This window comes from Astyanax mexicanus, chromosome 7 (assembly GCF_023375975.1).
Source record: "Astyanax mexicanus isolate ESR-SI-001 chromosome 7, AstMex3_surface, whole genome shotgun sequence".
NCBI classification, from domain to species: Eukaryota; Metazoa; Chordata; class Actinopteri; order Characiformes; family Acestrorhamphidae; genus Astyanax; species Astyanax mexicanus.
The window spans coordinates 29,218,741-29,245,795 of record NC_064414.1 but is presented as its reverse complement, the minus strand read 5'-3'; the positions used below and the strand labels follow the sequence as shown (position 1 = coordinate 29,245,795).

Below are 27,055 nucleotides of genomic sequence, written 5' to 3'. Positions count from 1 at the left end.
GTTAGACTAGTTTTATGAATGTGGTCTGCTGCTGGATATCTAAGTGGCTAGTGGGGATGTTTGTTTAGATAGTTAGCTAGCTAGCTCGCTAATTGCAGTATCAGTAATTTGCTAGATAAATGCCTTTCCATTGCTTGCTTCACTTGCTTAATGAGTGAAACCACAAAGCAGTAAATACACTAAGGAACCCTATGTGTTCTGATAAACCAGGGCGCTATCACCTAGAGGTTCATCCAACGTAGCTTGTTTTAACATGGTAAACATGAAGACTACAGTGTAATATACTCACCTGTGTACGGCCAAAAAGCTAGTGCTGTGGTTAGCGGCTAATGCTAATACTGCTTCAGCCTCGGTGCTGGAGAAACTTTACTAAAAACTCCTTTATAACACTGTAATTTAGATGATTGACCTTACTGCTTTTTACAACCCGACTGGTAGAATTCATATATAAGGCGCACTGTCGATTTTTTTGAAATTTGAAAATTTTTAAATGCATTCCTTGGCAGTTCTTTGGCCTTGAATCATTTTACACAAATCAACACAAATTCTCAGCTTTTTAGGGTTTAACAAACCACTTTTTGAATCACACCTCGTTTTTTTGTGTGTTTTTAAGTGTTTTTTAGTTGCTCTAACATGTGCTGACCCTGTCCCCACACGTTTTCCCCTCCGTGTCTCTTGATTAGCACTACAGACCATGATGTCAGCCTGTTAATGAGTTGTCAGGCTACAGGCAGGGAGGACATAAAGCTTTAATGCAATGCTGTGGCCCAGTTAATCTCCTGTGGGCCCTGCCTGTTTGTTCTCTGATGGAGAAGTCAAGCTGATCTGAAACCCGGCCCCTTCACCCTTCCTGTGGGCGTACAGCCCTAGGCTGAGGTGTCAGCTCTACCTGTTAGGGCAGGCTTCCCCTGCGTGACCCTCCGCTAGGCCTATCCAACATTATACATTATACAACATCCGCACGAGGAGGCCTGAGGAGAGAGAGAGAGAGAGAGAGAGAGAGAGAGAGGAGGAGAGATATAAAAAAAAACTGAAAAAAGAAGAAGAAGAAGTGAAGAGCGAGAAGGTAAACAGACATGGAGAGATGTTACTACAGTCCATGTCAAGCGCTAATCATGTCCCGCACGGTGATGTGGCTTTACTCGCTCAGGTTTCTCATTAATCATCCCCCCCGGTTCCGTCACTCCCACGTCCAGGGCTAAAGCCTGTCTCTGCAGCCTCCAGAGTCTTCACTCTTCGCAGTGCGGCCGGCCGGCCGGGCTTTTTACCGTTTATTTACTGCTGCATCTGTTAATAGCCAATGGATTCATTGCAAATAAAAGTCAGCACTGTCACACTGCTAAACAGCGCCGTTCGATTCCTTGTCCCGTAAACGGTGAAATATTAATTGACTAATGCAATTCCGTAACGGGAAGCGAGGAAACTGTCGGAGAGAGCGCACGGATGCCGGGGATGCGGCACTGAAAGTGACTGACTGTTTTACATTTTTATCTACATCTAAATTCCTCCTGACATCTCGCAACGCCCCACGATACACACTGTATATACGGATAGGACGACGGCAGGGGACACCCTGCCACTCACTTTACACACGCGCACACAAAAAAGAAAAAGAAAAGCTGTCTAAATAAATGCAAGCTCATGCATAGGGCATCACACTTAACAGTTAGATTAAAAGAACTCCTTAAATCCGAATCTCGTGCTGTCAACAGCTGTGACTCCCCCCCTGCTATCTTAACATAACAGGGGGTCAAAAGAATGTGAAGGTTATTCTCGCTTGAATCAAAATAAATAACGCTCAAGAGGGCCTCTCCCTGTCGCCTGGTGTCTTAATGATGCAAAGTTAACACACACAAAATAACAGTGTTGACAGCCTCAGAAATAATTGACCAATATGTTGCAAGCTGAGATACAGTGGGCTGAGAATCCAATCCTGCAGCTGACAAGATGCATTGAGCATGCCACTAAATTCTGCATTATACACAAAGCAGTGGCAGGTCAGGAAGCTGACTCCTGCAGGCCATTATGTGATGCCATCAATGAGGCTAAATTACCTGCCTCTCCACAATATGCTCCAGTTAACTAATTTCCTGACAGCTCAGCCCCTCACAAGAAAAGCACAGGATCCTCTAGCTGTCTGCCGGGTGATGGACTAGTCCTCTTTTTTTATTTATTTTTATTTTTTATAATGCCATTTTCTTCTTCTTTTTTTTTTTTTAAGATGACATCTCTCCCAGAGGCCTTTTTTTTAAACAGGAGCAGTTACTTTGGGGGTGAAGATACCGATGAAGATAATAAATCAGAAACAATGAGAGAAAACGAATAGATTACAGTTGATTAGCAAGCGAAACGAATATGACGTAAAGTCGCTGTCTACACTTAAGTCTACCTTAATTTTGCATTTTTTCTTTTTTTTTTCTTTTTCCAAAGCTACATATATATATGGCATTGTGAGAAAACAAAAAAACTAAAACAAGCATTTTAGTCTACACATTTAGGCTATAATACTGTAAATATGGAATAACTATTATAATCACTATTATAAACTATAAACCCCGGTCCAGTTCAATCTTCTGTCCACACATGCATTTTTTTTATTCAGGATTTTTCTCTTCTCTCTCCTAAAAAAATAAATAAAATGCCAAAAAATCCAACCCAAAAAGTTTCCCCTCCACAATAAAGGCTGCAGATGAAGCGAATGAAGTGAATGTGTGCAGGTAGACAAAGTCTAGCCTTCCTTCCCCTGCCTGAAACAGAGCTGCCACTGACAGCAGCCCACATCACAATAGAGCTGTCGCTGTGAAGACTTCCTTAAAGCTAGACCACATTACCAAACAATGCCTTCCTACGGAAAAAGACACCCACTAAGGAGCAGAACACTGTCTGCTTAAAGTTCACAATGCCGTGCCAGCGTCTGTCTGCTGTTTGCTGTTTCTTTCTCTTTCTTTCTTTCTCTCTTTCTCTCTTTTCTCTTTTCTCTCCGTCTTTTCTCCTCCGCAGTGGCGCGTCCTGTGTTCTTTTCTTTTTTTTCCGAGGTGGGCTATCATCGTCTCAGGAATGACAGTAGGTGGAAACGCTATCTTTCATTACATACAGCATAAATAGTGTAATCTATCAGGCCTGTCAATCAGAATGATTGATTACAGGCTGTCAGCGAGGAGAGTGACATATTAGAAAAGTTTTGTTAACAATGCCTATTGCAAGTGGGGCCTGCCACAGAGGCGAGTGATTAATGTGTTGTCAGGCTGTAATCCCACACCGCTGGCTAATGAGGCAAGAATTTATCATCTTTACAGAGTGGCAGATGTCAGAAGGAAAGGAATCCAAGTGCTGGAAACAATATACTTTTTCTTACCGGCCCTGATGTGTCTGACAAGCTTTACAAACCACAAAGAGGCCTTGTGTAAGCACCGACTTGAATAGACAATTTTGCTTTTGGCATCCTGCTTCAATTCAGCGCGTCTACAAACAACTACAGCCCCGAGCAAAGGCTTCCCGTAAGTTCAGTCCACTCCACTCCTTTTAATGGGCCGCTCTTTGCCATTTTTATTACAAGGAGTTATTGTGGGAAAATGTGTTGATTTGGTTTTATTATTTAAATTTGTGTAAAATTCTAAAAAAAACAGCACTACATATAATTACCTACATAATTAAGACTTATGTTATCTCAACATTTTATTATGAATAATGCCTGTATTCTGTCACTACTCTGTCCTGCTGTATTTTTGTGCACATTCTCTGAAAGTGCATAAATATGGGTTGAAAAGAGCAATAACCACTAAAAAAAACTGTCAGGGCAGTTTTAGGGCTGCAACGATTAGTCAATATAATTGACAATGCTGATTTTTTTTATAAATTGTCGACTACAAATTTCTTTGTCGACTAATCACAGTTTCAGTTTACGCTCAACTCAGTCTGTGTCCCAAAAGTGCCCAAACACAACAGATTGCACATCTACTAAATATCAGTACTTTCCACATTTAAAGGTCTCCTTCCACTAAAATCCACTTTATCCAATTATTGTGAAATACAACAGGTCTCTCTGAGTTGTATATGATGCTGAATATGACACTGTTCTTCAACCTCCAGCGGGAAGAGACGCTCGTCCTCGGGGACAGTGACATCGCACACATTATATTTCTCAGCGACACTGAGAGTTTGGTGTTAAGTGAAGTTTAAGGGTTAACTTTACCTAGCACTCAGTGCTATATCTTTATAACTAAGGCTGTATCTCTGAAAACATTTTGTGCTTTGAGTTTTAGAGCTTAGAGTTTAGAGTTTTGACTGCAGGGGGGAAGGCAGGTAGGTGTTCTCTGTTGCAGTGCTGTTAGCCAATCAAAGGCGATACGTTTTCATGTATGAATATTCATGAGTCTTTCTTCAGAGACCAGTAATTCAGTGAACTAAAGCAGGGCTATATAGAAACACCAGAGCACAAAAAAAACGATGGACGAGACCTTAAAAAACTACATCTAGGCATTTAAGTAGCTTTTAAATCTCATGTTCAGTTATTTATATTGTTTTTAGAGATTGAGGACAGAAATAATCCTTGACTAATCAAAATCGAAATTATCATCAGATTATTCGACCATCAAAACAGCAGCTATAAGGCCACTGCCCTATGGACACGATTGAGAAGATCATCTCTCAGAAAAAACAAAAGGGTAACATAATAAGCTTAATTATGTCTTATTATTTGCTTAATACAGCCTTAATTAGACATTTGTAAACTATTTATTCACTACTTATTAGGCTTTATTCTGTGTAAGTGTTATTGCTGCTTAATTAGGGGTCTGTGAACCTCACTTTAGAGTATGTTGCACATCTTGGTCTATTAGTGACTTATTAACCCCTTATTAACTCGATAAACTCCAGCACAGCCATAACCTTGCCAAACTCACTCATATAGATCAAACTGCTGCCAATTATAATAACATTATAAAATGTAGAATTAGATAATAGGTAATGCTTAATAATCTAATATGCTTAACAGGGCACTAACATAACTGTTTATAGTGCACTATAAGAACTAATACAGCCATTATTAATCATTTCCTAAGAATAGACCCCTAATTAAGCACCAATAACACTTACACAGAATAAAGCCTAATAAGTAATGAATAAATCATTTAAAAATGTCTAATTAAGGCTTTATTAAGCAAATAACAATAAGACATTAATAAGCGCCTAATTTGTGTTCCTTAAAATAAAGTGTTACCAACAAAACGTTTTACAACATTTACAGATGTTTTACAGCACAGCTGCCTCTTTCATCATTTTTGTAGTAAATTCATTATCAGGACTTACTCCACTGTCACTATGTTTGTTATTATCAGAAACCTTTGACTCAGAACTGCACTTTAGTGGCAACAATATCCAACTAACAGCTTATTTAGAAATGTGAAATACAGCAATAAGGTTTAAATACGTTACATAATTTATATGTATTACAATATATACCACATGGCATTACAGAATTGAGATTTGTCAGTCAGTCCCACTGCCAAAGTTTAAAGCTATAAAATGAAGCACATGTACATTGAATGGGTTGTTGTTAAGGTGAGATCTCACTGAATTCTAGAGCTGCCACTGTAGCAACAGGTCAGTTGTTGAAAGTCTTTCTCCGCTAGATATTGAATTGTTATCAACTGTGAGTGACATTATTAAACTATGGCTTTAGAGCAATAAGGCAAATAGTGCAGAAAAGTTGTCAACACTCTGCTGACTCAATAACTGCATCTGCTGTTAAAACTACAAAAGAGGTCTAACTCAATAGAAATGTATACGTTTAGATAGGAAGTCATACAAGCTCCTGTTAGAGTAATGCATAGGTGCTTCAATACTTTTGTATACAAAGTGTATATATTCCCTTATACACAAAATATAGTTGTCATGTCATTAGCATACATATGACAAATATATTTCACCACACTCGAAATGAGCCATTTCCTCCTACAAATTCAAAGCACAAGTCTAAAAATACATGACCGGCATCTTCTTCTTAATTTGAAGGCTTCAGAAGAAAGCAAAATCTTTCAATGAAAATGAATGTCATAAAAAGTTGTTCCATATTTTTCGAAGTATATCTATTGATCAATTCATCATGAGGTTTTAACACAGTCTAAAGAACACTGGCAAGATTCAAATTAATGAGAAGAGATGAAGAAACTGTTCATACCATTCCTATACTAGTATGTACCAGTATACATCTGTGGAAAAAAAAGAGACAACTTAAAAATGGTGAGTTTCTTTAATTGTACCAAATTAAAAATGTCTCGATTATAATCAAGAGGAAGATGGATTATCATCAAACCAAGCTGAACTGTTTGCACCAGGAGTGGCATAAAGTTATCCAAAAGCAGTGTGTAAGACTGGTGGAGGAGAACATGCCAAGATGCATGAAAACTGTGATTAAAAACCAGGGTTATTCCACCAAATATTGATTTCTGAACTCTTCAAACTTGATGAATATTAACTCATTTTCTTTGTATTATTTGAGGTCTGAAAGCTCTGCATCTTTTTTGTTATTTCAGCCATTTCTAATTTTCTGCAAATAAGTGCTCTAACTAACAATGTACATTCAGTGGACACACAGGTATGAAAACAGATACAATACAAAATTCTATATTATCCACATATGTCGAATATATGATACATATATTACTATTATACATATATGTGTGTGTATATGTGAGCTGTGGGAAAGCAGCTCCTGTGTTGCTGAGAGTGTAAAGTGAGCTGGGATGGGCTGTTTTGAGCAGCACTAGCAGGGAGCAGTAAAGGAGTGGGCTTGTTTGGGTATGGTTGGTTTGGGTAATGGAGTCCCTGCTGCCCCACTGGCTCCAGCACCCCCGGAGGTCCGGCGACATAACGCCCCCACAGGGAGCCTCTGACACCGAGTGAGAAAAGCTCGGAGACCCCCGCCCCCCCCCCCCCCCCCCCGGGAAAGAATACTACTCAATCTCTGTCACAGCCACTTTCTCATCAGCCACTAAACACTGCATATGCTTAGTGCTGATCATTAGGATTCCAAACACCAGGAGCGCATGAATATGGAGTTTACTTAACAGTTCAGTGAGAACGAGATCAGGTTTATTTTTTTCCACGTGACCTTCAAACATACTTTAACCTTTCCAACATCGCAAAGACGTTATGGGAAAGTGCTGCAATGTTTAGATAGTTTTGTACTGAACATAAAGCAGCTCTTTATTCCCTTGTTGATGCACAATCATATCTCTTCTTCTGCCTTTTCGCTCTTTGAGGTCAGAGATATACTTATCCTTGAGCGGATTGACTAGGAGATAAATTTCTATCAGCATCCCCTCACGCTAATGAAAGCCAAATTAAGTGTTACAATGGTAACAGAGGCGACGCAGGCCCATTTGCATGTGTATATAAATCATGATGACACAATTAGCGTTATGTGATACAATCAGATGCAGGATTACTTTAAATATGCCTAATGATCTGGCTCCATCTAAACTACGGCTCTGGCACGGTCCCGAGCAACACGGCATGCACACGCGCACACACACACACACACACACACACTGAAGCCTTTCAGAATAAGCCATCTGTGTTTAATTAGGCTGGCAGCATCTTACAATCATCAGAGGAAAACTGAAAAGTTAAACTGTAATTAAACTATGAGAACTGGCGCGGTGGGACGTGCTTGTCTGTGCCTCTGTAATTGCAAAAACATCACTGAGTAAGTACTGTAACCGAAGCGAAACAGCAACTCACTCAGCGCTAATGTAACACGGGGGTCGCCCGGCCCTGATCCAGGAGGGCCGCAGTCCTGCACAGCCCAAAACACACCTGATTCATCTCATCAGTTCATTATCAGATTTATTAGCAGCTGTTTCAGAGGAGGAACATCAGGAAACCCAGCTGGACTGTGGCCCAACATGACTGGAACTGGACAAACCTGGTTAACTGAACCGGTTTAACACAACACGGAAGAGGAGCTGAAGCCAAAATCTTTTAAAACTGTTTAGATCAGTGGTTGGCAATTAATTTTGGCCGTGGGCCAGATATTTCCCAAGCCATTACGTGGCGGGCCACAAAAAAAATCTGGTTTTGGAAAATAAGGCAGGTAAAGCCATTAAGAATAGAAAAAAATAAATAAAAACGAGAGCGGGCGAAAACTAAAGTCATTCCGAGTGCGAAAGAAAGAGAGACAGGGAAGGCATGTAAACTAAAGTTCGCCAGAGAAGTGTTTTATTTATATATATTTTTTTTTATTATCGTTCATTATAGTTCAAACAAGCTTGCGGGCCAGATGTTTCACACCTGCGAGTCCAGACTTTACAGCATTTAAACCTAGCTGTAAGATTTATTAACTCTACCAATGTTGAACTTTACATTAAAAAAAGTGGTGAGAGTATGGTAATGTTTTTTTATTACTTTGACTATTAATTTATTGCAGACAGTAAATGGAAATATTTTCCCAAAATATTTCAAGTTTTGTCTCACTGACTTCATTTCATTTGTAAGTATGCATCCATTTCTGTGTTTCAGGTCTAAATATATCTAGAAACTAATCAACTTCTCTGGGCTCTGAGGCATCTGGGATAAACCATTACACCATATAAATGCATATTGTGGTTATATTAATTAGTATTCCAGATTTTTTTGTGGGTAGAAATGGATGCTGTATGTTCTTACTAGAGACGCAATGGACCATTCAGACTGTTATCAGCAATAAGTCAAAAAAGCAAAAAGCCAGAATCTGTCATGGTATAGAGTTGCAAGTACCTTTGGCAAAGGTAATTCAAACTTATGTAATGAATTTAGTGCAGAAAAATATATAGAGACCACATGCTGCAATTTACTCAAACAGTTTTCAGGAGAGAAATCTGTTTAGATTAGCATTCAGTGCTTGATTGACACCCTTGTTCCTTACTATTGTCCCTTTAAAGGCACCTTATAATCCAGTGCGCCTTATGTATGTAAATAGACCAGAAATCTGACATCATTCATTGATAGTGTGCCTTATAATCCGATGTGCCTAATAGTTTGTAAAATATGGTACTTTCTTTCTGTACTCAAAGCATTTTCTATCATTTCTCATCTGAAACAATTAAACAAAAGCAAAAAACTAATGAGAACAAAAGCCCTGAACCCTTCCCTCTCACTTTCCATTAAGCAATGCAAATGGGAAACATCATCCTGACTGTTCAAACAGAGCTCCTCAAAAACATCTGCTTGTTTTCAAGCTGAAATATGCAATGTACCACTTGTGTAATAAGAGTGACGTGACACTGAGGTCACCCGCCCATATCTTTCTGCTTTGTACTAGCCCATAAATCAATCGTGCTGCTATTACTAACAATTAACTGTGCTTTAAAGTTTTACAGTCTGTTTATGATGTGCAATGTCATCTGATTTATGTGGACACTCTGAGTCACTGGCTCTAATTGCGAGTGTTTTCGTGGGCCTTGCCCTTGCGGCGACCTCCAGAGCTCCAGCTGCCAGAGCAGTTCCAGCAGCTTCCAAACGCTGCACTGCTGGACCCCGGATCTGTCCCAAAGCCCGTCCCTCAGGACAGATGGGGGAAAAGCCCGGGCTGTCCTTAGCCCTTGCAGACACGTGGAGGAGACAGCGTCCTCCTGGCCTTCCAGCAGAGGAAATAACTGCATGGTGACGAGTCGCAGATAGCTTGAGCTTGTGGGAGTAAAATGGAGGTATGATATCATTGCTTTTAAAATGAAGGTGCCAAAGGGCTTCTTTGGAGTGATGCCACAGAAAAACTATGTTTGGTCTCAAATGAACATTTAATTTTCTAAATATTATATAGAGTGTGCCTTAATATTATTCTTTCATCCTTCCTGATGAATTTTTGTCAGTCATATACTCCATATCTGCTTAGCCTACACCTTTTAAGCCCTGCCTATTCAAATCTTAAAGTATTTCACACTTTAAAAGTCTAATGTTGACAGAACAGGCTCCTTCCTACCTGCACTGATCACTGAAGGCTTACGTTACCTTCTGGCTGCTGCGCTCCTCCAGTGAACGTCGCCTCGCTTTACCAAACATTCACACAAAGCAATCCAGACTGTTCTCATACAGAGTTCCCCAATGGTGGAACAAACTACCTTCCACTACCAGATCAGGAGAATCTCTCACTATTTTTAAGAAACTCCTGAAGACAGAGCTCTTCAAAGAGCACTTACTCTCCTAACACCTCTAACACACTAACTACTCCTAACCTCATTTCCTTCTTCCCCTCCTTCACTCCTCTATCCCATTATTTCCCTTTGACCTCCTTTAGGCCCTATCTAAAGATGTTTTTTACCTTTAACTTCTATTAATTTTGCACTTCACTATTGTAAGCCGCTTTGGACAAAAGCATCTGCCCAATGTAATTTAATGTAATGTTAGTTTATATAAGACTAAGTTTGTTATATTATATACATTTAGTCTAGTCAAAAAGAGGACAAAATAACTTTTCTACACAATATTGCCAAAAGTATCCCCTTGGGGCTTGGATGGAGCTGCTCTTCCAGGGAAACCTATTCCATGAAGCTCCCTTGCTAGACTCTACTGTTCTTGAGCTAATCTGAGGAATACATGAAGTTTGTAAGTCTGTAGTGATTGATTCTGCAGAAAGTTGGTGATTTCTGTGCACAATATGTCTCAAAATCCATTGACTCCGCTCTATCATTTTACACTGACACAGCAAGTTGTTTTCGTAACCAGTTGCTTTGACTTTTTTGTTATAATATCACTGACAGTTGGCTGTGGAATATTTAGTATTGAGGACTTGTTGCACAGTTCCTGCATCCTATCACAGTTCCACGCTGGAATTTCAGCTTTTGAGAGCGATACATTCTTTCACTAATGCTTGTAGAAGTATTCGGCATGCCTCAGTGTTTGATTTTATAAACTGAGCGGTCATGCTTTGAATGGGTGAGCAAATACTCATGGCAATATACAGTGGTGTGAAAAAGTATTTGCCCCCTTCCAGCACCCCTCACTAGTGTTTTTTGCCTTGAAACTCTCCCATGGATACCATTTTGAACCAGTCTCTTTATTTTTATTAAATCATTAACACTGACCTCAACAAGTAAGGCAATGCAATTAGAACTGCAGTTCTTTAAATGTTGTTCTGGGTTCTTTTCAGACCTTCTGGATGAGCTTCCCAAGCCCTTTTGGAATAACTTCTGGATGGACGGCTGGCTTAACATTGACCAATTTGTAGAAGGGTCTGCATGGGATATATAGGCATGTTGTGATTCACTGACAGTTTCAGTGTTGGTTTTTATGGTGTTGTGCCAAAATTTGCCACTCTGTTTAAGTGCATGCATGTTAAGTAGCAGAATGATCTTAACAGATTATCCAAGGATTCCTTTTAGCTGTTTATTATTAAGATTGATAGTGCAATCACAAATCTCACATTTTGATCTAAACCAAACAAAACCAGACTAAAGGACCAATATTAGGTCCAACCAAAAGATATGTTCCAACTTCAGGATGGACGATTCAGACTTCAACTCAAAAGAATCATTGCTGTGGTCAAATCGTACCTGTATATTAAAACTTAATTATGAATAGAACTAAAATAATTCAGGGGACAGAATTTGACACAACACCAAGAAAGAATGCGTCGTGCCGCGTCCAACAAACACCATCTAAAAACTAATCAATGAGAAGTTTAGGGAGACACAGACAGGAATCCTCTGATTAAACCTGAGTGGAATCCAAAACAAACCACATCCAATGTAGACACTGTAACAAATACATCAACCTGATCCAGACTTCCTTTAGTCCTTTAGTCCTTTAGTGTAGACTGTGGTTTAAGGCACCTTTTACCCCTGCTATTTTAGTTTAGACTAAACTGAAAAGTTCAAAAGTTTGGAGTAAAGCTTATAAGTACATATATGCATTGCTTAGTATTAAGAGATACAACTTAAAACATAATACCAAAGGTCATTTGAAAATTCGAATATGTGCCAGAGACAAGAACAAAGAACAACATCCTTAAGCATAGATTTGAGTCTTCAGAAAATCCCAGCCAGAAGATTTTCATCCCAGCCACAATAGGACTACCCTGTTGGCAATGCAATTACATTTTATATAACAATCAAACTCCTGCCACATTGTTCAAAAACACTAAGATCATCCTAATTGTCTATATGTGACCTTCCTAGGTACACCTAGATACAGAAGTGTAAAATTTGAACTAGCGATGCACTGATCCAGTTGTAAGAAAATATATCAACCTCAATATAAACAAAATATTCCTGTCATGATCTCTGTTGCTCTCAGGATGCACCAACACTAGACCTCCCGGACATTGCTGATTATGTGACGCTTCGGCGTTCTAACTCGCTGAGCTTCTAATTACACACACCTGGTCCTGTTAGTATAAATACCCCCCTGTTTATGTTTCTTGTTGGCAAGTATTGAACCTAGTCTGTCGCTCTTCTACCTCGCATTTCTTTTGTGTCTGACCACCTCTGTAAGTTTAAACCCTTAATTAATAAACTGTGTGTTTGGTATCAGAGTGTGTTTGTTGTGTGTCTGTCCAGCGTGACACATTGCAAGAGTTATTGTTGTGTTCTTTTTTTTATTCATTTCTTCTTGTGTTTTTCATGTGTTTACACATATTACAAAACCAAAATAAACTTGAAACTAAAACTGAAACTAAAACTAAAACTGTACTACTTGCCATGCATTAACAGAGGGAGCTCATAATGCTGCAGACTGTGCTCACATGACATACTGAAACTAACCTAAAAAACAGAGAGAATCCACATTAAAAACACACACCAAAATGCATATTGGCCTGGGAAAAAAATGTGCGGGCACGCCAAAAGGTCTTTAAAGAGCGAACTAATTAAGGATCTTAGGAGCTCATCATGTTACACATGGATATCAGGATATCCAGATTATTTTCATCCATATCCTACACTTCTTTTATCAAATACTGACTGATACGCAGTGTTTATGTATCAATATCAGTACTGGAACTGTAAAAACTAAAACAGGTGCATTCCTAACTTTAATCCAGTGCACATCCCCTACAACTATCCAAACAAGCCCCGGTTTTAGAGAGTCGGCAGCGGCGGTTCATCATGTCGTAAAAACAATCCACTTAATCTTCCATTCTGTCCATGAATAATCTCAACACAAACGAGGTATACTCTGTCACATGCTGCTTTCTACATCGCATAACAAATATAGGTAAATCTCTCCACTGAAAATGGCAATAAACTTCTGTTTCCAAGCAATCTATTCGCTCGAACTGCACTTCCCATTGAGAATGATATTTTTATAGCTGTCTCTGAGGAAAGATTTATCCCATAAAATGATTCTGCAAACACACTGAAGGCGCAGTGCCACTGAGCTCTATAGCCCCCTGTTTATTATGTTTGAACGCTTCAGGGAACTCATAATTCTCCAGCGAGGAGATGAATATGGCGACACTCTTTACGGGCTACACAAGAAAGATTAGGAAAAAAGAGAGAGAGAGAAGGGGAAATATCCCTCTCAACTCAGGAATCGTTCAGTTTTCAGGTGGTCTGCCGTTGTTTTGGCCCTCTTGATATGAACTCCTCTGCGGAGACTGAGATTAAAATAAAAAATGCACAGAGGAGATCCACTTCATAACTTTCCTGGCTCTGCCAGCATGGATTACTAAGAGCGGGCTCTGTGTGACAAGAACTGATGGGACCTCGGTCCCGGCTCCGAATGCTCCAGTTGGGCCGTCTGCTTTTCATTACCCGTGAGGAGGATGTGGGAGAAATGGCGTATCCCTCTGAGAAAATCAAGTCAAACGCTTCATCCAAGCATAATCTAGCTGACATTTCAGAACCATTACGCTCTTACGTAGCTACCAAACATTATTTTGTTAAGGGAGTCGGAGCGGTTACTTCATCCTCTGTAAAAACGTGTGTTTTTAAGATGCTGATGTCAGTGAAACATTCGTAAGGGCAGGACCCCGAGCGCTTGATGGCTGCAGGAAAAGCGTTTGTACAGGTTGCCAAATGGTTGTCAGAGTGTTTTGATAGACATGGCTTGTTAAAGTGCAGGCTTCCACGATGTTATGAGGGGTTCGCAGTACTTCTGAGGAAGCAGGAGAGGCAGCCCACATACGACCGCACGTATTTTTCCGAAAGCTGCCCAGCGACTCGGTGTGGTTTCACGCCATCGCATTCCATGACCTCTGAGTCCTCTAAGAGAATTATCACATTATGGCATTCCTGCACGCCCAATTTCCCCAAAATACAGCTCAAGGCTTTCCACTTTCCTTCTCTTAACTGTGGCTTTTTGGGGAAACGAAAAAAAAAAAAAAAACCCAGAAGAGAGCGAAAGAGAGAGAAGAAAAATCCTAAATAGCCCTTTTGAATTCCCTTGTTTACTGCAGGTACTTGTTTAAACCCTCTTTGTGCTGCTCAGATCACTCCCTCTCACCACTCAAGAAATCCAATAAAACACATTCCCAATTACGCTGTCCTCATAACTGCAGCCTGCAAAATGACCTTCCTCCTTTTCCAACACGCGGCAGCAGCCGTGCACAGACACCCGACAACAACAGCACAGCGAGACAGCTTATTTTCTACCACTTACATTAATATATAGTTTTAGGGCCATTGGTGCATGCTGGAAGAGGGAAAATCAATGCAGAAGCGAAAATGATTTGCAACAGGCTATAATAAATGTCTCCTTGAGCTAAATTGCACAGATGCTAAATATTTCATTACGTTTCGAGAGATTGCGACGTCACTTAAAAACCAGGAGACTTCTGTCGAGCCCAAAAGAAAGTATCAATAATGCTTTAATTACAATAAAAGCTCTTTCTGTGCAGCGATCCAGCTCTGATCTGGATACAATTTGAGAGACTCGGAGAAGGTCAAAATGCTGAAAAGTTATGGTATTCATGTTGTATTAGACGGCGCTGAAGTCTGATGAGAACCATGTGGCGTAGCATGAGCGCGATGCCGTAATGTCATGATTGAAAAGCAGCTTAAACCGCGGTCACACTCCATTCTAATGTGATCCAAAGCTTTCAGAAGTTCATCAGGCCCTCTAAACATTATGATTAACCGGTTTTGATGAGATGCAAAGAAGATCCAGATCCAGAATATGATCTAATTCGGCTGCTTTCACAAACATGTTGGGCAAAACGTTGGGTCGTATAAAAAAGCATTTGGCTATTTGGTTCACATAGTTGGTAAAATTAGCGCAAATCTGGCATTTTCGATCAATTGTGTCACGTAGATGTTTAGCAGTGTTAACAGCTAAAAACACATAGAATCTGACAAAATTTTTATTTCAGCATTGCAACTCATTGTATGTCTGATTGGACATTTTGGAATTCATGGAGAGTTCTGGACGACACAGCCTCAAGTCAGTATCACGATTAGTTGAACATTTTATTTATTATATTATTTTACTATACAACACCTTTATGTTTAGTATAGGCTGCTAAGGATTGACCAGAGTCACATGACTGCAGATTATAGATTATAGGGAGATTATACACAAGCACAAACACTGAGAAAAGTATTCACATAATAAAAAAAGAAATCCAATTAAAATGAAACAATTGGCCTGTGCAAGATTCTTATTGGCAGTTTGTTCAGCCCTAGTGTGAGTAGAGGATGACAGCAGTGAGAAGAAGGTTTTTTAAAGGTCATGTTAAAAAAAAGTTTGTAATGTCTTATAAAAATCTCTAATAGCTGACCCTCTGATGCTGGTGTAGATGAAACCGATGAATTTCTGATAGTGTGAACAGTCTAAAAAAATCAGATCTGGTACACTTCATCCCACTTCACTTGCTGAATGTAGACTTTTGGTGGCTTTTGATCTTCAAGAAATGCTAAACCTTAGGAGAGCCTACGTTCACATATGGGGACATTACATCTCTGCTTCTCTGTACCAGGACCCTTGAATTTCTTTTAAATGTTGACATTTTGGCTTTATTTGGAGACACTGCTGGTACAATCTAGTGGTCACATGACAACAATACTCTAAAAAAATCTCATTGAATTTTATGTTTGAAACTAGTTTATTCACTTACTATCATAGAAAAATATAATTTAGTTTTTGGGCTAATTGGGTTCTGATTCCAAATGGCAAGGATCATTTTTTTTCCCAAAGAATGACTGTGTGTACAAAGACAATATGTAGTGTTTTGTAAGGTACCACTAATCTCATTTAAATAAAGTAAATGTTAATTTCTCAAAAGGTTAAGTTCTTAACCATTACATAACTATCTTACATTTTATTAATTGTCTTTTTGGGTATGTTCACATTACCTGTAGTGGCTAAAGTGACTCAAATCAGTTTTTTTCTCAATGTGTCTCAGATCTGAATTTTTCATGGCTATGTGAACGTGCTAAATCCGAGTTTTTAAAATCAGATTTTATATGTAGTCTTAAATCTGATACCTATCCGATCTATTGACACGCGACATGAATATGAAGTCTTTTTGCTTTTACGCTACATGCTCCTCTCTTGTACTCACACATCTCCTAATGCAGCTTTGCAACTAAAGCTGCAAAAACAGCTAAAGCAAACCACCTGGCCTTTTTTCTCCTCCTTCTCCTCCTCTACTCGAGCAAAAGATGCTCCACATATGAGCTACTAACGCATCCATTTCACCTTTATAAAGCTACGAGTCGTCTTTCAATATAGCGTTTTTGCTGTTGGGGAAGAAGGCCACGTTTATAAACATATCAATGTGCGCATGTGAGACATTTCAGGGATAGATTCGTTCACATTACAAATAGATACAGGTCACTTACATTTGAAAACGTGGACGGTCAAGATCAGATTTTTTTTTTGCAATGTGGCTTTCAATGTGAACATAGACTTTGAAACCAAATGTGGTTCTTCTGTAGCATCACTCAAAGAACCGTGTGTAGCTGTTTTATTTGTATGAGTGTTTGTGTTTGATCACGCATTAAGGACGATGTGAAAGTGTAACGTGACTGAGCTTCACACAGCTACTAAGAGTCAGAGAGTCAGAGGCCTGGCATCTGTGTTTCTCATTGTCCATAAAAAGTATTAAATTGCGTGTTTATGCATTATAAAAACAAAGCATTACTTTCATTTAGAAAATATAAAAGTTTGGTGTAATGTGTAATGTTCCAGATGCGTGTTTACGTTTCTAACTTTCGTTTATGAAAAAAGAAAGAGAAAATAATAAAATTAAAAAAAAGTCCATATAAAAGACAGGCTTCTCCTCCACAGCGGCGTCACTTGCTCTCTGCCTGAGCCTGCTGTTCTCTCGGCTGAAGCTTGAATGGGGGGGAGTTTGTGAAAACGAGAGCGCTAATTACAGGCTGCTGTAACATTGTTAAAGCTCGGCATGTCTTTAAATGTAAGACACCCCACTGGATGAAACATAAAAGCAAACACAAATAACTAATTATGCCATCATCTTCCACCGGCCGCGATCGGCGCTAGCTTGTCTCCGGCGCTTGTTAATTGGTGACCTGCACTATTGGTCAGCAGACAATCGGCGCGATGATGAAGCCAATTAGAGCCGGAGAGTACACATGCCCCACAGAGCTTGTTGTGGCTGCCACATCATGTCTCATCTAACTCAAAACAAACGCTGGGGAAGCGCTGGCATGACAGCTGTGGCACGGGACGTTCCAGCGTGGCCAACTTTCTCTCTCTCTCTTTCTCTTTCTCTCTCTTTCTCTTTCTCTCTCTCTTCTCAAAAAAAACGGAAAAATGCCCTCAACAAAGGCTGCTATTGTGCAGGGCTAGCGCGCCTCTGCAGCGTTAAAGCAGAGTTTAATCTATTTAAGTGTGGGGCACGGCCCAAAGGCCAGATGCTCTCTCTCTTAGTCTTGTATCTACTCACCCTTTAGGTGTGTTAAAAAACTGCAGTGATTTAAAAACAAAGCAAAACAAAAAAACATTGCCTTTATTTTTTAAACTGTTAGTTTCTAGTACAGAATACAGAAGCTATTACTAGTTATAAGCTATTAGTTTAGTTAATGTTATGGAGTCCCACAGGGCTCTGTTTTAGGGTTTATAAAGTTCACATATCTGATTGCCTCAATAAAAAACATCTCCTTGAAATAAATTACCTTTAAAGTAAACAAACAATGATACCCTACAACATTTTAAACACTAAACACACTATGGTAATTACCATATAAATGCCATAGGGTTTATACAGTTGTTGTTACTCTATTAGTTTTAGTCCAAATACAGAAGCTATAATTAATTATTTGCTATGAGTTCAGTGAATGTTATGGAGTCCCACAGGGATCTGTTTTAGGGTTTATACAGTTGATATATCTGATCATCTCAATAAAAACATATTTAAAAAAAAACAATCTGAAGTAAAACAATGAGATTTTGCAACATTTTATACATTTTTACACATTATATCCTAGTTTATTAGTTTTTACCATATCAGTTTTCAGTCCTAATACATGAGATTTTATAAGTAGTTTAGTATTTGTTCAGTGCATTCTGTAAAGTCTCTCAGGGTTTTTGTTTTAGAGTTTATGAAGTTGATGATAGTTATGTCAGTAATACTTTTAAGTAGATCATGTCTGATCTTTTGGAATAAATAACCTGTAAAGTAAAGAAACATGATATTTTACAACATTTTAACCAACTGAAGCCTAGCTTATTACACTATTATTTTTTGTCTATTAGTTCTTAGTCCCAATGCAGCATAGGTCGTTATTAGTTGTCTGTTCATCTTTTAGCACAGTTTGTGTATTGTGAGTCCCACAGGGTTCTGTTTTAGGGTTTATGACGTTGATGATAATTGTGGCAGTAATGTAATTCAGAGTTTAACCTGTTTTTTTTTTGATGTAGCTCATTTTATATCTGCTATTCTCACCAAAAACATCTCCTGAATATACAAAACAATCTGTAAAGTAAATAAACAATAATGATTTACGACATTTTATCCAATGAAAATCTTAAGTTGCCCTATTACCCTATTCTGTGGAGTCCCACAGGGTTCTGTTTTAGGGTTTATGAAGTTTATGCTAACTGTTTCAGTAATGTAGATCAGGGTACACCATATTTTGTGAGTAGATCATCCAAATACAGGAACTACTATTAGTTGTTTATCGTTTGTTCAGTGTATGTTATGGAGTCCCACAGGGTTCTGTTTTAGGGTTTATGAAGTTGATGATAATAATATCAGTGATGTATCTCAGAGTGCACCATATTTTTTGAGTCAATCTACAAAATACAGAAACTATTAGTATTATCAGTTGTTCATCGTTTGTTCAGTGTATGTTATGGAGTCCCACAGGGTTCTGTTTTAGGGTTTATGAAGTTGATGATAATAATATTAGTAATGTAGTTCAGAGTGCACCATATTTTGTGAGTCGATCATTAAAATACAGAAACTATTAGTATTATTAGTTGTTCATCGTTTGTTCAGTGGATGTTATGAAGTCCCACAGGGCTCTGTTTTAGGGTTTATGAAGTTGATGCTAATAGTGTTAGGGATGTATCTCAGAGTGCACCATACTTTGTGAGTCAATCTTCAAAATACAGAAACTATTAGTATAATTAGTTGTTCATCGTTTGTTCAGTGGATGTTATGAAGTCCCACAGGGCTCTGTTTTAAGGTTCCTGAAGTTGATGCTAATTGTGGCAGTGTGATGTGAAGAGACTGTAGATGAAGCGTGGGTGTATCTCTTCAGGGTTTTAAGGGTCAAGCAAGTTTACATTTCCACTGCGTTTTTAAAGTGTATTTGATTATTGGTTCACTGAAACACTCCATTCACTTTACTTTGTTAATAATTCTATGTTAAAAATCATTCTGTCGGCATGTCCAGGAAGGGGGGGTTTTGATTTATCCGAGCGAGTGAGCGGTTGCACAACACTTCGCTCCTTATTTCGCTCCGAACTCCAAACATGCCAGAATGAGGTTAACTAATCACACTCGCTTGGCTTTCTTCTTGTTTTCCACTTTAATGCTGAATCAAATGAGTGACTTCAGCAGATCTTGATCACAGACAATAAACCGCTCCTCTCGCTTTGGCTGGGTGTCTGCGACGACGAGCGCTCCTCTCCTCTCCTCTCCTCTCCCTCGCACTTTTCCGTAAGCGTGTGTTGACTCGCATGAGCAGTGGCTGTCATGAGGCTGCTTTGTTCTTGCCATGCTACAACCATATTTACCTCTCGAATCCGGCGCAGCGCTCTGGGGATGGTGCAACGATGAAGCCTCACTCAAACCGCCGCATTAAAATTTTATGACTGTACAATTACATGAAATCAAATCTTAGTGAAGCTATTCATTTATAGGTCCTGCAGGAGGAGGGAGGAGGAGAGCGGAGGAGAAGAAAGTAAGGAGATAGAAAGAGGAAGAAGAGGAGGAGGAGGAGGAGGGGGGGTTAGGGAGGGTAATGAGAATGAGAGATCCCAGAAAGAGTAAGGGGGGGCAAAAAAAAAAACAAACTCAAAAATGTTAAGAAAGAAACAGAGAAAAGGCAAAAAAACAGAAAGTGAGCGTGCCTCTTGCTACTGAAAAAAAAAAAAAAAAAAACGAGCGAGAGAGGAATAATTGCATGTGCAGTGGGTAATTAAGCGTCCGGGAGCGGCGTGTGTGTACGTGAGCTGTCGCCGCGATCTCCACCGCTGTCACGCACAGCCGCGCAAGGCCGAGCGGACAGCCGCTGTCCACTTTGATCTGCGCTCATGCATACGGAATGAGGTCAGCCCGCGCTCCTTAAAGAGACCCTCCCCTGAACAAGGCGAGCGGGACGGCAGGGCCCGTCTTCAAAGAGCCGGGGCGTGAGCAGCTGCGTAAAGCGCTCTGACAATTAAACGCCGGCAAACAATAAGGTGGAGCAGGGAGGGGTGTGAATTAGATTATAGTGCCCAGCGTGCTCTAATTCTTACACTCATCCACACAGACAGCCACAGAGGGGGCTTACAAATGGAAATGCAAGTGTAAAACACTTACCAGGGCAGTTACGTAGAGTAAACCTACTTTAATCGTCCTATGAATTAAACGCTGACGCCAACCTGAAGTTATCAGCTAGAGCTGTGGAGTTCATATGGGTTCAAATTCAATTTTTATATGCGTTATATTTCATGCACTAATTTAGGAACACATTTTGAACACAGCAGAGTGATTGCTAACTTTTAAAAGTAACTTCATATAAGTTTACAAATAAGTTTCAAAGAGGCCTGGGGGTAAAGTAAAGTACTGTATTCTCAGTAACTTTTGTAAAAACTGATTTTGCAATTAAAAAGTTTTGTTTTATTAAAAGAACTAAGCTGTAACAAGGCTATAAAAGGTTTTTTTTAAATCACTTTGGGCCCTATTTTAGCGATCTACAGCACACCGGTCATTTGCGTAGCATGCAGCTGGATTTAGGGCATGTTGTTGTGGCTTCCGGATCATAATGAGCCCAAAATTTATGCCTTGCACAGTTCAACCCGTGCAAAAGGCACGTACTATTATTTTTTTTAGTTAATTATGGGTGTGTTTTAGCTGTATCATAAAAAAAAAATCTGTATGCTAGTTTTCATTACCTTTAAGAGGCAGGTGCGCTCTGACTTTGGCGCATTCATATCTTAACAGCGCGATGCTTTGTGCATCTCAGCAAAGGGATTCTGACCAGTGCATTTACACTGTGAAGGTACACCAGCAGCTCATTTAAGGGAACGAGAGTGTTATTCTTTATTATGTTTTTTTTTTTTTGAGGTAAAAGTTGGGTTTGCCCTCTGCAGCACCTGGGTTTTTTTACTGCCAAAAAACAGCAACATGCCAGAAATTGACCTGAACACACCTCACTTTCAGATCACCACACCCATCAAAGTAGATTTATTCCTAATCTCTGACATTATTTGGACAGCATGGGTTCAATTTTTGAAAATATTTTTCAGAATTTTGAGGGGGTGTAAGGTAGCAAAGAACATTGCGATCCACAGGGTGAACGATAGAACCCTATGTCTGTAATAGAGATGTGTGAGTATGAGGGGTCCTTTATATATTAAATGAAGTTTCTTTACCATTGTTCTTCTGGATACAAAAGTGGTTCTAAGTGGAGTCAGTGTACAGGGATTAAGCATAAACATATTAAAACTCAAAAGCATAGTCGCTACCTACATTGGATACTTAGAAAAGAAAGTAGAAAGATGCTGTTCCAATGTAAGTGTTCGGCAAAAACATAGTTGGAACCATCAAGGAACATCGTTTTTAACTTTTTATTATTTATTTCTATCATCATTATTAGTTGAAGTAGTTTTTTAAATTTATAAATTAAAAAAATATATATTTTAAAATTTTCTCCCATTTTTCTCCCAATTTAGCTAGGCCAATTGTCCCACTGTTGGTATCTTTAATAGTACCAACCATGATAAGCAACACAGTTTTCCCATAACCACAGATTGACTTAATGTTTATACTCTCCTGATCTACTACTTTTTTTATTTGGTTGTGTAGTTCAGAGCACAGCTGTAAAGCTGTTGTTAGAAACTAGAATCTAGTTTCTGGTTACTAAAGTACAATATCAAAGTACACGAGTCATGATGTCAATAAGAAGAAAGCTGACATCAGTTCTGCTGTACAAACAATTAGAATATCAAATCATTTGAACATGTAGTTCTTAATGTACTTATAAATGAATGTTTATGTAATGTGTGTGTGTATGTGTGTGTGTGTGTGTATGAGTGTGGTTGCATTTATTAATTATAAGAAATGTTTATATAGCCAATATTAGTCATGTAACAGTAGCCAAACTAATGTACTCCAACATTATTTCACTCATTATTTCAAAAGTGTTTCTGTGGATTAACTGGTAGAGTGTGAGGTGGTTAAGTGAATTATATATAAAGTGTTCGCCCATTAAAACAGTGGCAACTTTAAGTAGGCAACTTGTTCTTGCTCTGAATTGGAAAATAACTTGTGTAATTAACCCTTTCATTACTCTTTAATATGTGAGAGACAATTATCTATACAAAATAATGGATCACAATGTAAAAATTTTTTATTATTATTACTTGCATATTATTTAATTTTATATTGATTTGATATTTTATTTTTTTTAGGTTATTTTACTTGGTAATACTTTTAAAATATTTTTTAGTAGTGGTGGAGGTACATGATTACAATATGAAAAGCCTCAATTATACACATGATTCAAATGAATCAACGATCATATTTTAGTGTAATATTAAAAACGTTTGTACGTTTGTGTAAACTTCCTTCTGTGAAATACAGACCAAGGACATCTGGAAACACTCCTGTGGTATCAACAGTTTTAAAATCTGTTAGACTTCAGATGTTCGTATAAAAACACATTGTAGCATGTTCGTTCAACACTAGCCTCCATGTTTTTTTTTTTTTTTTTTTTTTCAAAGGACATAATGTAGTTTGTTCAATTCAGCAGCTGTTGAACGTTTTATCAAAACTAGTATCTTAAAAAAAAAAGGTACAGTAAAAAGCATGAATCCATCTGTTTACAATGTGATATGCATTAAAGTGCTCTGACTGTAATAAAAACTGAAATCAGCAGAAACAGACCTGCTCGAATTTGGGTTTGACCACCTTCATGAAGGAGCCACGGGCCTCGGCCTCCAGCTGCTCTCTTGCAGTCACTCTCCTGCTGTCCAGAAACTTCAGATTCTTCAGCTTATGCAGCACAAAGTACCTGCAAATGAGCATGAACACACATACTGCACATGATTTCACAGGTTAACATTCTCAACACTTGCATTTCTGATGTGAAAACCATTTCCATACTATTTTGAGCCTCATTATGACTTCAGGAGGATGTTAGATACAAACCCTTCCACTGATTAAACCAGAAAAGCCCTAAAACCAACATAAGCTGTACATTCCTAAGCCATGTTAATGCCAATTTGACAAATGGAATTAAATGTGAAAACTTGCTTACTTAGTGTTAGCTTAATAGCAGTGCTATTTGTAAATAGATAATCACCTTCAAAGTGGATAAAAATAAGGACAACATATAAATAGATTGGAAAAATAAAATACATAGACCTCATCTGCCAAGCTGTCATTTCTGGAACATCACAAATGTCTTTTTAAGCTTTCACGCACTCTCTATCTTTCATTCAGAGGGAGAAAATGACATGAGATAATAGCACAAATACGGAGATGACAACAGATTCTTTCACTGGCTGACTGGAATGGAGGAAGCGGCATGTCAAGATTAGGCTTCAGAGAGGGAGAGGGAGGGAGAGAGAGAGAGAGAGAGAGAGAGAGAGACAGAGACAGAGAGAGGGAGAGAGAGAGAGAGAGAGAGAGAGTAAGTGGAGGGTGTGAACAGATGTGTATATGGGCAGCGACAGATCCCCAACTGAGCTCTCATGCACAAGCCAGTGACAAATTGATGATGATGACAATGATGAAGGAAGATAGCAAACCTGTGCTACATGTTCACTAGTAATAGATCACAGCGAATAGAATTTCAGATTGATCCTATTAAGATAAGCTTGGATCAAAACTCCGTATAGCTACAAATATTGCCCAGGCATATCAAAGAAACCAAGCGCCAAAACATACAGGGCCCTATAAAATCCGTTTTATATTTGTTCGTAAATCTTTCTTATTTTTATTCTTTTTTCCTGTTTAGATTTTTACATTTTTCCCTTTTTTATTTTAAGACAATATGTGTCTTTAACTACAATTATACAATACAACATTTGTATTGATTATTAAATATAAATAAGTAAATGAATATGCTTGTAGGAAGAACACATTAATGCATCCACACATCTGTAGTTTAATTTAGCAGTTTCTCCTTAAGAAGGCAGTAAAGTAAAATAGCATGCAAAATTTGGGTGCACATCATTTCAAATTGAGTGAAATACACGTACGACAAATCAATGCAAATTTGTAGCCTCAAAATGTAAAAATAATGTATAAAAAAACAAACAGTCCTGTTACAGAAATATAGTATAAACAACTGGTCTTTTAATGTCCTGCCCATAATTGTAGAAATATTGCAGGTTGAATGAGGGCCCTATGATTTCAACAATACGGAAAACACAGATGCAATCATTGACCACACCAGCTTCTAATTCAGCTCAGAAAACAGTTAGCATCACCAGTTAGCTATTAGCATCACTAGTCAGATAACTACATGGCTAGTTAGCTGCCATTTTTTACTTTAAATTAAAAGCAAAAATCAATGAATATATTGACTACCACAATAAAGAGCATCCAATCATTAATTTCAATATTTAAATTCTATTAAAATGTGCATCTTATTTCTTAGCATCTTAAGTGGGATTGGTATATTTTATTGAAAAAAAATATTATTAATAACATAATTTATGTAAAAGATGTATTTTTAAGACATATTTGAGTAGTCTAGAATCCCCTGAAAATAGCCTGTAGCATGTTAGAGCTTTTGTTTTGTAATTTTTAGATTAATAAAAGTGCAGGTATATAAATTGGTTTAGAGTTATTAGGAGAAATGCAGTATTTAGGGCTTCTGATTGATGTTTATTACATGGAGCTTTTAGGTCTAGGCCAGTTATTCATTTATTCATTTGCTCCTCATCTATAAATGCTACTGAATTTTACAGTTTAAAATATTTTGATGATTTTAAATGAAATTAATTTAGATTAATTCATCAAAGAGCATGTAATTATTTAGATAAATAAGATTAAACCGACAGCACTATTAAAATGTAAAAATGCAAAATGCTAGAAAAAAGCTAAAAACTGGAATTTGCCAAAAATGCCAGAATTTGGTCTTAAGGTTTTGCGGGTAACACTGCTTTTTTTCGATGCTACTAGTATATACACAAATCTAGGCTCTGTAATGTTATTTCCAACCACTTTTTATATTACTCATTGTTCATTACTAATTTTGCCCAGTGCTAATTTAACATCTAAAATTCGTTTTAAAGCATATGTTCTCTATAACACAGAAATGATAAGGCCCTACACATATAGCATATGTGACTAGAGGCATTGCTAGTGCTAGCTAGTCATCTATTTTAATGTTATTATTTTATTTTATTTGGACTTTACCACTTTTTAATTAAACTTTTAACTAAACATATAGCATACGTGACTAGAGGCATCGCTAGTGCTAGCTAATCATTTATTGCTCCTTCCTACCTGCATTCACTTCTCATTCACTACCTCCCGGCCGCTGCGCTCCTCCAGTGAACGTCGCCTCGCTTTACCAAACAAACATTCACTCAAAGCAATCCAGACTGTTCTCATACAGAATGGTGGAACAAACTACCTTCCACTACCAGATCAGGAGAATCTCTCACTATCTTTAAGAAACTCCTGAAGACAGAGCTCTTCAAAGAGCACTTACTCTCCTAACACCTCTAACACACTAACTACTTCTAACCTCATTTCCTTCTTCCCCTTCTCTACTCCTCTATCCCATTATTTCCCTTTGACGTCCTTTAAGGCCCTATCTATAGATGTTTTACCTTTAACTTCTATTACTTTTGTACTTGACTATTGTAAATCGCTTTGGACAAAAGTGTCTGCCAAATGTAAAGTAATGTAATGTAATGTAATTTTAATGTTACTATTTGATTTTATTTGGACTTTATCACTTTTTACTTAAACTTTTGACTAAACATACAGCATATGTGAGTAGAGGCATTGCTAGCCGCAAGGCTACGCTACTTGATTGCACGTGTGAACATAACTCTGCTTTATTGCGCACAAGTGGAAACAGCTTAGCCGCAATTCTCCATTAGTTGCTGAGGAGCTCTGCAGTCGCAGTAAGTTTTATTCACCATTATTCACTTCCGACCAAACCTAATGACAGCTGCTGCTTACGGGACGCGCGCAGGTGTTTCCTGATTGCTCAGAAATGGTCGGCGGTGTTCAGACAGATGGCTGGTGCGGGGCTTCGGCGGCGGTTTAAAGCGCCCCGGCCAAACTGCCCTGCAACTTTTTGATCTTCAAAAACGCACACAGATTTAAAGTCCGGATGAATGTGGTCGATGCAAAGAGGCTGAGCGTAACGAGGCCGGAGCGCTGATGCGCTTTGCGGGGAGACGGGACACTCGGGCTTTACTGCGGGAGGCCGTCAATGCCACTGCTGTTACTGCCGCCGCCCCGGCTGCCAGGGCCACTGCAAAAAATTAAATAAAT

The 27,055-nt window shown here is 38.6% G+C and overlaps 1 protein-coding gene across 1 annotated transcript in view; it reads right to left on the bottom strand.

Annotated features, from left to right (window-relative positions):
- The window catches only part of lrmda (leucine rich melanocyte differentiation associated), a 453,479-nt gene that overhangs the window by 145,713 nt on the left and 280,711 nt on the right, over positions 1-27,055 (bottom strand). Inside the window, exon 5 of the mRNA XM_049481105.1 lies at positions 23,477-23,603. Within this exon, the coding sequence (XP_049337062.1) occupies positions 23,477-23,603 (127 nt within the window). The remainder of the gene's footprint in view (positions 1-23,476; positions 23,604-27,055) is intronic.